The sequence below is a fragment of the Oncorhynchus mykiss genome, chromosome 15 (genome assembly GCF_057628025.1).
Source record: "Oncorhynchus mykiss isolate SJ-2025 chromosome 15, ASM5762802v1, whole genome shotgun sequence".
Lineage (NCBI taxonomy): Eukaryota > Metazoa > Chordata > Actinopteri > Salmoniformes > Salmonidae > Oncorhynchus > Oncorhynchus mykiss.
Window position 1 is genome coordinate 30,059,704 of NC_143036.1, and position 14,324 is coordinate 30,074,027.

General features: G+C 41.9%; 1 protein-coding gene across 2 annotated transcripts; it reads left to right on the forward strand.

Moving 5' to 3' along the window:
- Nucleotides 1-176: 176 nt before the first annotated feature.
- zfand1 (zinc finger, AN1-type domain 1) lies at nucleotides 177-10,009 on the forward strand. Of its 2 annotated transcripts, none has more exons than XM_021562995.3 (8): nucleotides 177-300; nucleotides 956-998; nucleotides 1,185-1,224; nucleotides 1,421-1,548; nucleotides 5,941-6,032; nucleotides 6,315-6,436; nucleotides 9,139-9,294; nucleotides 9,735-10,009. In XM_021562995.3, the coding sequence occupies exons 1-8, from the start codon at nucleotides 246-248 to the stop codon at nucleotides 9,909-9,911; spliced, it is 813 nt and encodes a 270-aa protein (XP_021418670.1). In that variant the 5' UTR covers nucleotides 177-245; the 3' UTR covers nucleotides 9,912-10,009. The 2 variants fall into 2 exon arrangements, with proteins under 2 accessions (XP_021418670.1, XP_036800148.1); XM_036944253.2 differs by having other exon boundaries at nucleotides 202-273.
- Nucleotides 10,010-14,324: the final 4,315 nt, after the last annotated feature.

Consider the following 14,324-nt stretch of genomic DNA (forward strand, 5'->3'; position numbering starts at 1 on the left):
TGAATTCTACAAAACGTTGCCACTCTGTTCGTAACATATTTATAGTTTTGAAAACAGAAAACTGCATTGAGATCAAATGTTTAATCGATGAGAAAATTAGCAGAATTTCGGCAAAAATCCATCTTCTCCCACTGCCGACCACCACCATATTTGGTAGTGAGTGCTTCACATTTTTACATCCGGTGAAATATCTGTCTCATTGTTACATCTGTGGCCAAAGTTGAAAAGTTGACGCAAGAAGAATCATGGCTGAACTAGACATTGGGAAACATTGTAACATAAAGTCCTGCCATCAGACAGGTTTTCATTAAAAAACATTTTTACTAGAATTATGTGATCGAAAGAATGAACTATGTTGCTTCACGTTAAATGTTGTGTTTTTGTAGCTACCGTTTGTTTTGCCAACTTGCTAATTGGTTAGCTAGCTACATGGCTATGCTAATCACTGTAAGGCTGGCTAACTTGTTAGCTGTTGACAACAGTTAGCTGCTAGCTAGCTAGTTAATAACACTTAGTCAATTTGTAAGTGTAGCCAATTTAATTGAGCTCTTATTTCTCTCTAGAAGTAGCTAGAAACGCAAACGCTTTGTTAGTCTCTTTGGAATCCACAATGAGTCAGCAAGGGCAGCTAGAACTAGCAGTGGCTAGATCGGCAGTTAGCAGGAGCTAGCCAGTTAGCAGTGGCTTGCCAATCCTATCACCAGAGAAGGAAGAGGTGACATCCCACTCCCTATTTTCTTCTGGTTCTTATAACGTTACAGCGAAATAAGCAGACCAGACCCAGCTGCTAATGCATTGGTGCATACTGAAACATGTTTTAGTATTAAACTGTCTGGGTGGGACATCTTCAATTATCCACCATCGTTTTGCTATCACTGCTGCTAGCCTTTGATTTTGGCATTATGTTGAAGTTGTCAATGCATTTTACTACTTTCTATCCCAATTTCTCCTCCAGATTTTCTACCATTTATTTGTGATGCCTGCAGGGGTGTTTTCTGGTAAGATCAGATTTTTGTTGTTGTTTAACCTTTTATTTATCCAGGCGATAAATATGACGGCCTGACTTGTGTATATGTGTTTAACTAAATTCACTCACCATGGCTCTTGGGTTTGAATGTGATATAAAAAAGAAAAACATGTTTTTGTGATTGACTACTAGACAAGTCTTTTTACTTTCCTTCCAGCCTTGAACACAGAAGTCGAGATTTGCACGCTTGTCCTGTGGTAAGAAACTCTGCCTGCGTCCCAAACGGCATCCTAATTCCTACTTTAGACCAGAGCCTGCTATTTTGACCCAAAAGTAATGCCCTATATAGGGAATAGGGGGCCAAATGGGACGCATATTCAGCGTTGAGATTTAATGGCAAACTAGTTTTCTCATGATTTTGAATCCAGTCATGATTGAAAATGTTTTTCTCAGGTGGACGTTAAAAAAGAAGTCCAGATATCTGGTGGCTGTACGAGATACCCATGCACATTTGAAGACTGCAAAGGGAAAGAACTGTTGCCAGTCATTTGTCCACACTGTCAGAAACATTTCTGTTTGGCGTAAGTGTCATGTTTCTTTCCGTTGTCTGCCCTGGTCTCTCCAACAAGAACAGGGACAATATTAAAAAAGTTTCTCAGAAGGAGTGCTGATCTACGATCAGTTTTGCCTTTTCACAATGGATGGACAGGGGTGATCCTAAATCAGCACTCCTATTCTGAGACACTTTGTGAATACGGGTCCAGATCTACTGAAACTAGTGTTAGGTGATGTGTTGGTTGAGGAGTAGATGGGTTCTCAAACTTTTTGGGTCCGGGACATCTTTTGTGACAGCAAATTTATCAGGGACCACCTCGAATGAGATAATACAACTCTTTGTATGTTATTGCTATGACTTTGCCAGTGCATTGCTGGACAAACCGTGTCTCAAGCCCTGAAAGACAGTTTTAAGTTTGTAAAAACCTGATGGGTGGGCCTGGAGAAATGTAACCACTCAAATTCATAGAACGAGCTATAGCTACGAGGACCGACCGTCCATTATATCTCAATTTTAGTTTTAACAATGTTTTGAGGCTATACAGTGTTCTTTTTGAAATATTTAGTGGAACAAGCTTATATTTTGGGTTCTGATTGGGTACAACAGTTGAACTAAGCTCATGGGGCATTTATAAGCTATATTCTTTTCAAATCAATGTGTATATCATGATATTCCATACGAAAAAATGGATGTAGCTCAAGGCGTCCGCATGCTTCCCATTTATTTATTTTTCATTTAACCTTTATTTAACAAGGCAAGTCAGTTAAGAACAAATTATTATTTACAATGACGGCCTGGCAAAAGGCCTCCTGTGGGGACGGGGGCTGGGATGACATTTTTTAAATTAGAAATATAGGACAAAACACACATCACGACACTACATAAAGAGAGACCTAAGATGACAACATAGCAAGGCAGCAACACATGACAACAACATGGTAGCAACACAACATGGTAGCAGCACAAAACATGGTACAAACATTATTGGGCACAGACAATAGCACAAACGGCAAGAAGGTAGAGACAGCAATACATCCCACCCAAAACAGTTCGGAATAGATTGTGCACACACTACATTATCAAAGTATGTGGACACCTGCTCGTAGAACATCTCATTCCAAAATCATGCGCATTAATATGGAGTTGGGGCCCCTTTGCTGCTATAACAGCCTCCACTCTTCTGAGAAGGCTTTCCACTAGATGTTGGATGCAAGGGCATTAGTGAGGTCAGGCACTGATGTTGGGTGATTAGGCCTGGCTCGCAGTTGCCGTTCCAATTCATCACAAAGATGTTCGATGGGGTTGAGGTCAGGGCTCTGTACAGGCCAGTCATGTTCTTTCACACCGATCTTGACAAACCATTTCTGTATGGACCTCGCTTTGTGCATGGGGGCATTGTCATGTCAAACAGGAAAGGGCCTTCCTCAAACTGTTGCCATGAAGTTGGAAGCACAGAATCATCTAAAGTCGGCAAAAAAAGAAACGTCTCTTTTTCAGGACCCTGCCTTTTCAAAGATAATTCGTAAAAATCCAAATGACTTCAAAGATCGTCATTGTAAAAGGTTTAAACACTGTTTCCCATGCTTGTTTCCCATAAACAATTAATGAACATGCACCTGTGGAACGGTCGTTAAGGCACTAACAGCTTACAGATGGTAGACAATTAAGGTCACAGTTATGAAAACGTAGGACACTAAGGAGGCCTTTCTACTGACTCTGAAAAACACCAAAAGAAAGATCCCTGCTCATCTGCGTGAACGTGCCTTTGGCATGCTGCAAGGAGGCATGAGGACTGCAGATGTGGCCAGGGCAATAAATTGCAATGTCCGTACTGTGAGACGCCTAGGACAGCTCTACAGGAAGACAGGACGGACAGCTGATCGTCCTCGCGGTGGCAGACCACGTGTAACAACACCTGCACATGATCGGTACATCTGAACATCACACCTGTGGGACAGGTACAGGATGGCAGCAACAACTGCCCAAGTTACACCAGGAACGCACAATCCCTCCATAAGTGCTCACACTGTCCGCAATAGGCTGAGAGAGGCTGGACTGAGGGCTTGTAGGTCTGTTGTAAGGTCCTCACCAGACCTCACCGGCAACAACGTCGCATATGGGCACAAACCCACCATCACTGGACCAGACATGACTGGCAAAAAGTGCTCTTCACTGACGAGCCACGGTTTTGTCTCACCAGGAGTGATGGTCGGATTTGTGTTTATCATCGAAGGAATGAGCATTTCACCGAGACCTGTACTCTGGAGCAGGACCGATTTGGAGGTGGAGGGTCCGTCATGGTCTGGGGCGGTGTGTGTCAGCATCATCGGACTGAGCTTGTTGTCATTGCAGGCAATCTCAACACAGTGTGTTACAGGGAAGACATCGTCTGTGTGGTTAGAGCGTTGGGCTGTGTGGTTAGAGCGTTGGGCCAGTAACCAAAAGGTTGCTAGATCGAGCTGACAAGGTAAAAATCTGTCGTTCTGCCCCTGAAAAAGGCAGTTAACCCACTGTTCCTAGGCCTTCATTGTAAATAAGAATGTGTTCTTAACTGACTTGCCTACTTAAATAAAGATTAAATAAAAAAAATTGCCAAATCCACTCATTTGATGGGGTGTCCACATACTTTTGTATATACCGTGTATATTATGATGACATTTTGTGACCTTCGCCTGTTCGTGTGCACAAAAAAATGTATTGAGGCAAGCTCAAGTCCTAGCCCCTTTGTAGGTGATTGGTCAACAATAGGGATTCTTCAATGAAGTGTTGTCATTCAACGAGACATGCACATGCACCAAACATTTTAGGTAGATGTGAAATTACGCGACTAAAATCTCCTTGGCAAAAATGTCTGTTAATGACAGATTTCTTGAGTGATCATACAGTGCGTTTAGAAAGTATTCATACCCCTTTACTTATTCCATATTTTATTGTTACAGCCTGAATTCAAAATGGATTCAATTGCTTTTTTTTCTCACCCATCTACACACAAAACCTCATAATGACAATGTGAAAACATGTTTTTAGATATTTTTGTATATTTATTGAATATGGAATATAGAAATATTTATATACATAAGTATTCACACCCCTGAGTCAATACATTGAATCTCCTTTCGCAGTGATTACAGCTGATAGTCTTTCTGGTAAGTCTTTAAGAGCTGTACACACCTGGATTTGACAAAAATGCTCATTATTCTTTAAAAGATTCTTCAAGCTCTGTGAAGTTGGTTGTTGATCATGTCTCAATTGCCATTTTCAAGTCTTACCATAGATTTTCAAGTTGATTTAAGTCAAACCTGTAATTAGGCCAGTCGGGAACATTCAATGTCATCTTGGTAAGTAACTCCATTGAATATTTGGCCTTGTGTTTTTGGTTATTGTCCTGCTGAAAGGTACATTTGTTCTCCCAATGTCTGTTGGAAAGCAGACTGAACCAGTTTTTCCTCTAGGATTTTGCCTGTGCTTAGCTCTATTCATTTTGTTTTTATCCTTAAACTTCCTAGTCCTTGATGGTGACAAGCATACCCATAACAAGATGCAGCCACCGCCATGCTTAGAAATATGAAGAATGGTACTCAGTGATGTTTTAGGGCATAAAGTTAATTTCTTTGCCACATTTTTTTGCAGTTTTACTTTAGTTTTACTTTCTTGCAAACAGGATGCATGTTTTGGAATATTTTTATTCTGTAAAGCTGTCCCTTTTTTCACTGTCATTTAGGTTAGTAATTGTGGAGTGAAAACTGAGGATGGATCCACAACCTTGTATCCTCCCATCACAGCCATTAAACTCCGTAACTGTTTTAGTCATCATTAGCATCATGGTGAAATCCCTGAGCAGTTTCCTTCCTCTCCGGAAACTGAGTTATTTGTAGTGACTGGGGGTATTGTAACACAACAAAAATGTGGGTGAAAAGTCAATGGGTGAATACTTTCTAAAGGCACTGCAGATTCATTCTATTTTGAGGAAGTGTATACTGGCTACAGGGTCTCAACGTGGACTTACCCGAACGGAAGCATGCTGACGCACATTTTAAATTACAGTGCATGTATGTAGTTGATTTTTTTTACATTTTCTGGGAATACAAGAAGTATTATAATTTGACAAATGGATAATTGGTGGAGCGCTGTAGATACCAATATCCCAGTGAGCCTCCCAAGACCATGTTTCCCAGGATTAATTACATACATTTTAGACTAATAATATTACATTGTATTATATTACACCCTCTAAACTTATTTCATGGATCCCTTGGCCAAAATTGGTTTAATCTGTTGTTCGAAATATTCCTTTAAAAAAATGTAATGTAAGAAAATATATATCTTTGAGATCTAGCCGTGGACCGCCTGCAGTGGAAAGACAGATGATGGGTGTGTTAAAAGCTCCTCTCATACCCCTATTTTCTTTATTCTCCAGCCATCGTCACCAAGATGACCACAAGTGTGATAAACTGGAAACGCCCAAGCCTCGCATGGCTGCCACACAAGCGCTCGTGCAGAAGATAGTAGGTTAGTCACAGTCGCAACTTTTCATCACAAACCCCCCAAAAATGCTTTTACTGGGTCCATTGGAGTTATATCCCAAATGGTACCCTATTACCTATTTCCACAGGGCTGTGGTCAAAAGTAGTGAACTATATAGGGAATAGGGTGCCATTTGGGAGTCTTTTCAAAATAAATTGTATGACATCCATGGCCATACAGGATATGCTTATCCCTGCTATTCTTTAGCCTGTCCACATGAGGGCAGTGTTCACCAAAATGTTGGGTTCTACCCTCTTGACTGAACAGAGTCCAAGAAGGCTTTGCCTCCGAGGAAAGGTCGCAAGGGAGTAAAGAACGCTGCAACAGCAGCCAAGGTGACTTTGATGAAACTAAAGCTTCATGCTGAGGGAGACAACGGACTGCCACAGGTACTACCAGAGCGATGGAGAGCGAGATGCAGAGTGATTGCTTCCAACCTATTCCCTAGTGGGCTACTTTCAACCAGGGCCCACTGGGCTCTGTTCAAAAGTAGTGCACTATTTAGGGAATAGGGTGTAATTTGAGATTCAGACACAGAGAGTGTGGTGTGTAGACTTGAACTGTGATGGTATTATTAAAGTGGGGCTGTGATATATATATATATATAATGCCACATACTATGTTGGGTCAAGAAGTAATAACCTAATTTATGCTGGTTTTTTTTAACTAGGCAAGTCAGTTAAGAACAAATATATACTACCGGTCAAAAGTTTTAGAACAGTTTAAACACACCTACTCATTCAAGGGTTTCTCTTTATTTTTTACTGTTTTCTACATTGTTGAATATATTTGAGATCTTTCAAATAGCCACCCTTTGACTTGATGACAGCTTTGCACACTCTTTGCATTTTCAACCAGCTTCATGAGGTAGTAACCTGGAATGCATTTCAATTAACGAGTTAAGTAAATTTGTGGAATTTCTTTCCTTAATGCTTTTGAGCCAATCAGTTGTGTTGTGACAAGGTCGGGGGTATACAGAAGATAGCCCCATTTGGTAAAAGACCAAGTCCATATTATGGAAAGAGCAGCTCAAATAAGCAAAGAGAAACGATAGCCCATTACTTTAAGACATTAAGGTCAGTCAATACGGAACATTTCAAGAACCTTGAAAGTTTCTTCAAGTGCAGTCTCAAAAACCATCAAGTGCTATGATGAAGGCTCTCATGAGGACAACCACAGGAAAGGAAGACCCAGAGTTACCTCTGCTGCAGCGGATAGGTTCATAAGTTACCAGCCTCAGAAAATGCAGCCCAAGTAAATGCTTCAGAGTTCAAGTAACAGACACATCTCAACATCAACTGTTCAGAGGAGACTGTGTGAATCAGGCCTTCATGGTTGATTGCTGCAAAGAAACCACTACTAAAGGACACCAATAAGAAGAAGAGACTTGCTTGCGCCAAGAAACACGAGCAATGGACATTAGACCGGTGGAAATTTGTCCTTTGTTCTGGAGTCCAAATTAGAGATTTTTGGCTCTAACCGTCATGTCTTTGTGAGATGCGGTGTGGGTGAACGGATGATCTCCACGTGTATTTCCCACCGTAAAGCACGGAGTTGGTGTGGGGGTGCTTTGCTGGTGACACTGTGATTTATTTAGAATTTGAGGCACACTTAACCAGCATGGCTACCGCAGCATTCTGCAGCGATATGCCACTCCAACTGGTTTGGGCTTAGTGGGACTTTAATTTGTTTTTCAACAGGACAATAACCCAACATACCTCCAGGCTGTGTAAGGGCTATTTTACCAAGAAGGAGAGTGGTGGAGTGCTGCATCAGATGACCTGGCCTCCATAATACTCCGACCTCAACCAAATTGAGATGGTTTGGGATGAGTCGGACCGCAGAGTGAAGGAAAAGCAGTCAACAAGTGCTCAGCATATGTGGGAACTCCTTAAAGATTGTTGGAAAAGCATTCCAGGTGAAGCTGGTTTGGAGAATGCCAAGAGAATGCAAAGCTGTCAAGGCAAGGGGTGGCTATTTGAAGAATCTCATAAACACCTTTTTGGTTACTGCATAGTTTTGATATCTTTACTATTATTCTACAATGTAGAAAACAGTCAAAATAAAGCAAAAGCCTTGAAGGAGTAGGTGTTCTAGAACTTTTGACCGGTAGTGTATATATATATATATATATATATATATATTTGTTTGCAATTGTTTAAACCAATCTAAAACAATGCATAAGTCTCTGCGATGCTTTAGCCTAGCGGTAGAATGCCAGAGGAAGAGTTATCTCTGATGGGAATATCTTTGGTTTGTCTTTATGATATTCAGACCCTGAGTTATGGCCTTTTAAAGTTGAGGAGTCAAAGAAATTACACCCTCTAAATTACACCCTCTAATTTCTTTGACTCCTCATCTTTTGAAGGTCGTACCTCTGCTGAATATCATAGAGACAAACCAAAGATATTCCCAGCAGTCGACTCTCCCGCTGGCATTTTACCGCTTGTATCTAGCCTAAAGCATGGCAGATTTATGCATCGTTTTTTTAAACAATCGCAAATAATAAACAAATATTCCCCCCTCGAGTCAAGGAAGGTTTACACCCGAGGAAGAGTCACCTCTGATGGGAATATCTTTGGTTTGTCTCTGATATTCAGAAGCTGAGCTATGACCTTTTTGAAGTTGAGGAGTCAAAGAAACTTGCTTGGAAGTAATCTTATACAATGTGACTATCAATTGATCTATTCACTTTCTGTAGAAGAGAAATATGTGTATAATTAAGTTGAAAACATTGGCCTATAAAACATATTTGGTAGCGGGATGCATTTTCCTTATCTATTATTATGATTAAATAGCCTATCCAAAAGATGCCATGAGTCTTGTTAAACTACGTGGAATTGAGGGAAATGGACTTCCCACATTTTTCTTAGGGCCCTAATTAAACATTCAAGCTGGTTTAATATAGGCTATGTCAATAAACAATAAAAAGGGAGTGATAGTAAAAATGGGGGGGGGGCATGGTGAAAAGGTTAGGAACCCTGCTGTAAACAGCATCTACTTGTCATCATTCTATAAAGAGTCAGTGTCTTTTATGTGCTTTTGCATTTTATTTTATATACAAGTCTACATCTCTAACTTTGCTTTCCAGACAGAGAGGACCTATTTCAATGTCTTCCTTCCCAGAGAGGGCAAAGACTCCAGCCTGCCTATGTTTTTCTGTTCCAAGTGGAGTGTGGGGAAAGTAGTGGACTACGCCGCCTCACTGGCCAGCCTCAAGAACAACAACAACGTACTAACGGCTAAGGTAACAGAAAACAGCCTCGAGCAGCAGGTTCCAATCAACCTATTGTACCGCTATCATCAAACACATTTTTAGAAACCTCTCTTTTTGAAACATCTTAGAACAATGTATTAACAAAGGTAACCGAAAACTATCACGAGCTGTCTCCAAGCAGAAGAACCTATTCTACCATTGTCATTATGCAAATATTAGAGACGAAACATACCAACACGGACATTGGCAGTGCCCAATGGCTATCCATCCTATCGCCACTGACCACAGAACATCGGCCGCCATTTTCTGTTTGTTTCCATTCTATTCTACATGTTGAATCGACACCATTTGTCGACACCCAGCAGGTGATCGACTGCGCATGGCAAATTTTCCTGTTGGTCTGTCTCTGAGATACCTCTTACTAAAAAACGACTTTGTCCTCCCCCCGTGGCGTTGTTGTTGACGTGTAGAAACTGCGGCTGTGCCACCCCCAGACGGGCGAAGCTCTCAAGATGGACGACACTCTTCTCTCCATGCTGGCTCACCCAGACTCGCCCCTCTACAACGGGGGCGACGTGATCCTTGAGTACCTGGACAACGACTGCTCAGGCCTGGAGGACACCTCTGCCTACATCCCACAGTCCTGACTCGCACACGACACCGATGGTCTAAATCATTTTGAGTCGTTGGAATACTATGAACATGTGTTTTTTTATTTAGGATATTAAAGTTTTGATTTACGGCAGTTTGACATGTGCTTCATTTGCTTAGAAAATACAATGTACGAATGTGTATTTTGTTGAAGTACAGGGGGTGGTATTGTAGTCATGATCTGGAAAAGGGCTTCCAATGTGGGTTCTCTAGTACCTATTTGATAGTAAAACATTTCCCTTATTATTGTGATCCTCTGGGCCACTTAGGCAATTTGGAAATCACTATTGACAGTAATGAAAGCTAGCCACATGCATTTCAATTGGAGTGAGCAAGCAATGTTACGGCATTGCCGGGGATAGTGATCTGATGGGGATAGGGATCTGATGGGGATAGTGATCTGATGGGGATAGGGATCTGATGGGGATGGGGATAGTGATCTGGTGGGGATAGGGATCTGATGGGGATAGGGATCTGATGGAGATAGTGATCTGATGGGGATAGGGATCTGATGGGGATAGTGATCTGGTGGGGATAGGGATCTGATGGGGATAGTGATCTGGTGGGGATAGGGATCTGATGGGGATAGTGATCTGATGGGGATAGGGATCTGATGGAGATAGGGATCTGTGCAATTATAAATTGGGAGTTGGAACCAAAGTACTCAACAGTAATTTGCCATTGATTAATGGTATACTCATTGAAAAACAAGCAGAATCGAATCAACCCAGGTGGGACTTGAAACCACAATCCCCAGGCTGATTGATGCCTTTTCCACTGGGCCACTGATGTAAAGGTGAGAAAAATGTATTTGGTCAGATCGTGTTGTTTTTACAGGCGTGATAAACTCCCTGCTACTCTGTTCTCTGCCTCAGCCAAGTGGAACATCAATGTGTAATCGTTGTTCAACACAGGCACCTTCTCTGTACCTGTTCAAACTGATGTCATTTCCAACATTATTTTCATCATTCAAATAAGAAAATTACACTACCCAAGGTTATTCATGGTAAACGCTGCAAATATTGGCTCAATTGGAAATTACCTTTAAATGTCCACTGCGCTTTTAAGCGGATCTACCGCTGATCGGATTGAATCCCAGCCTTAACAGCATGACTTTCAAGCAAGTAGCAGTTTCTTATGCTTTCAATCCCATCAGACCATATACTGATAGTGTTTCCATACTTTATAATATCCTGTTGAATCTGATACACCAGCACCCCCACGAAACAAACACCATCAGTTAGCAGCAAATACTTGGCCATTGGAACTAGCTATAAGGAAAGCTGCCGTTCTAGACTGGGGAAACCAGAGAAGATCAATGGTGGACCTCTGCCCACTCTTTGTGTAGGCCACGATTTATGGTCAGTCTCAATAACAAAAACACCATGGCATAAACGGAAATGATTTAGACCTTGAGTCTTAGTCCACCGACACTTAATCATCCTGCAAGCAAGGTTTCCTCAGTCAACTAAGAAATTCCTATAGTGAAGGGTGTCCATGTTAAGACAGCCTGCCTAACACCGTAATAGTGAAATTCAACACCAGTAGAAAGTAATTCAACACCAGTAGAAAGCAGATTTCTCTGTATGTGAGCAGAACATACGTCTTATAGTCAATGTATGATCTATCATGAAATAATTATAAATGCTGGAATTACGTGGAATTGCATTTTAGCTGATTTCTTTTAATCACATTCCTAATGTGCAGTACTGTGGATATGTGAGGATTTGTCCTAGTCCAAAGATCAGTACAATCTATACCTTAGATGATTTCTCAGAGTGGACGTTCTGATCAGGGATCTCGAAAATGATAATCTGAGTGTTATCCTGGATTTGCATCGCTCTCCTCTTTCTCACCACACACACACAAATGTAGATGGAGGGAGCCAATAGTATGTTCATGGTCATTTCAGTCAAGATGACACTGCTGGGCCAAGAGTCTCGGCTGTGTGTCCCAAATGGCACCCTATTCCCTATAAAGTGCACTACTTTTGACCAGATCCCTATAAAGGGAATAGGGTGCCATTTGGAACGTGGCCTTGGATTTCACACGGTGCGTTTTCGCTATCCTTCCACAGCTGTAGCCTCTCCTATAGTGTTGTCAGACACACAGCATGGGTTAATGAGACTGCTGTGTGACATTCTGACTTAATTAATACGCAGTGAGTGTTTGTGTGGTAAGACTCGTTGAGGCAGGATTTGGAGGATTTTTCCAAACGTTGAGAGAGGCCTATGACGTCTTTAGCCCAGAGTGGTAGAGAAAGGCAGTAGTGTTAGATTATCAGGGATCAACCTGAAGATCCATCTAAGCTCATGTTTCTCATGCTAAGCACACACATTTTAAGGGGCACAACATACTGTATATCCTCCGTACTCAACTGGTGGACCGGATCCAGAACGGGGTCGATACGGAACGCAGGTCACGCATGTGCATATGTTCTTTGAGCTATTTGTGTGTGTGATATTTGTGGATGTAAAGCGGTATTCTGCTGCTCCTTGGTTCTGACATAATAGATAAGTCCTATTTTATTAGTAAAATGATGGCCTCATATTTTGGAAGAGCAAAGAAATATGAATAATTTGCAGCAGTTCAATACAGTTTAAAATGGTATGGTGAGAATATACTGGACACACCTCAAATACTTTTAGCCCAGAAGCTTGAATATTGGGAAAAATCTGATAGGGGTTGAGCATCTGGTGGAAGTGTCTAATATTTGTTCTGTTGAAAATGAGAGCTCCTCGCCATAAATCAATAATATGCAATATGCATCTTCAAGCATTAAGCCTCAATTTGGTCTCCGGCGGCACATCCGAGTCATGATTATATACACCCTCGGGCAGTAATTTAGTCATTAGCACAGCCATCCTCTCTTGTTGGGTGAACTCTTACTTACATCACGGCATCTGATCCTCTTCAACAGGGCAATAATGGCTGTCCTAATCTATGGAGGAGAACCAAACTGCATCCCCCCAAGTGAACCGTGCCTCACCCATACTAAACAGGCCAATGACGTACTACAATATCCACCAAGACTTTTGAATGAAGAGGATGGAATTATGAATAATGCCACTCTCTCAATTGATGTGCTTATGAATTGTGACAGTTTTATTGGCCGTTTTTTTGTTTGCAGATTTGTTTCTTACAAATTGCACCAATAAGATTTGATTAAGGGGTGCCAGCAGTGTCTTTTTTTTACACTGAACAAAAATTGAAAAGCGACACGCAACAATTTCAAAGATTTTACAGAGTTACAGTTCCTATAAGGATCAGTCAATTTAAATCAATTCAATTGGCCCTAATCTATGGATTTCACATGACTGGGAATAAAGATATGCATCTTTTGGTCACAGATACCTTAAAAAAAAGGTAGAGGCGTGGATCAGAAAACCAGTCAGTATCTGGTGTGACCCCCTCATGCAGCGTGACACATCTCCTTCGCATAAATAGGACACATCTCCTTTAGCCCCCGAGTGGCACAGCGGTGGCACAGTGCTCTAAGGCACTGCATCTCAGTGCTAGAGGCATCACTACAGACCCTGGTTCGGTCCCGGGCTGTATCACAACCGGCCGTCATCGGGAGTCCCATAGGGCGGCGCACAATTGGCCCAGCATTTTCCGGTCTAGAGGAGGGTTTGGCCGGAGTATGCCGTCATTGTAAATAAGAATTTGTTCATAACTGACTTGCCTCGTTAAATAATATATATATTTTTTTATGAAGTTGTTCAGGCTGTTTATTGTAGCCTGTGGAATGTTGTCCCACTCCTCTTCAATGGCTGTGCGAAGTTGCTGGATATTGTCAGGAACTGGAACGTGCTGTCGTACACATCAACCCAGAGCATCCTAAACATGCTCAATGGGTGATAAGTCTGGTGAGCACGCAGGCCATGGTAGAATTGGGACATTTTTAGCTTCAGGGAATTGTGTACAGATCCTTGTGACATGGGGCCGTGCATTATCATGCTGAAACATGAGGTGGTGGCGACGGATGAATGTCAAAACAATGGGCCTCAGGATCTCGTCACGGTATTGCTGTGCATTCAAATTGCCATCGATAAAATGCAATTGTGTTTATTGGCCTTAGCTTATGTCTGCCCATACCATAACCCCACCGCCACCATGGGGCTCTCTGTTCACAATGTTGACATCAGCAAACCGTTCACCCACACAACGCCATACACGACATCTGCCATCCACCCGGTAAAGTTGAAACCGGGATTCATCCGTGAAGAGCACACTTCTCCAGCGTGCCAGTGGTCATCAAAGGTGAGCATTTTCCCACTGAATTCGGATACGACGCTGAACGGCAGTCAGGTCAATACCCTGATGAGGACGACAAGCACACAGATGAGCTTCCCTGAGACGGTTTCTGACAGTTTGTGCAGAAATTCTTAGGTTGTGCAAACCCACAG

Bases quoted from the DNA above. Each gene is read 5' to 3' on its own strand.
- zfand1 (XM_021562995.3), top strand. From the start codon at position 246: ATGGCTGAACTAGACATTGGGAAACATTGTAACATAAAGTCCTGCCAT. The intron at 1,549-5,940 runs GTAAGTGTCATG...TTTATTCTCCAG, and splicing joins CAGAAACATTTCTGTTTGGC to CCATCGTCACCAAGATGACC. The intron at 9,295-9,734 runs GTAACAGAAAAC...GTTGACGTGTAG, and splicing joins ACAACGTACTAACGGCTAAG to AAACTGCGGCTGTGCCACCC.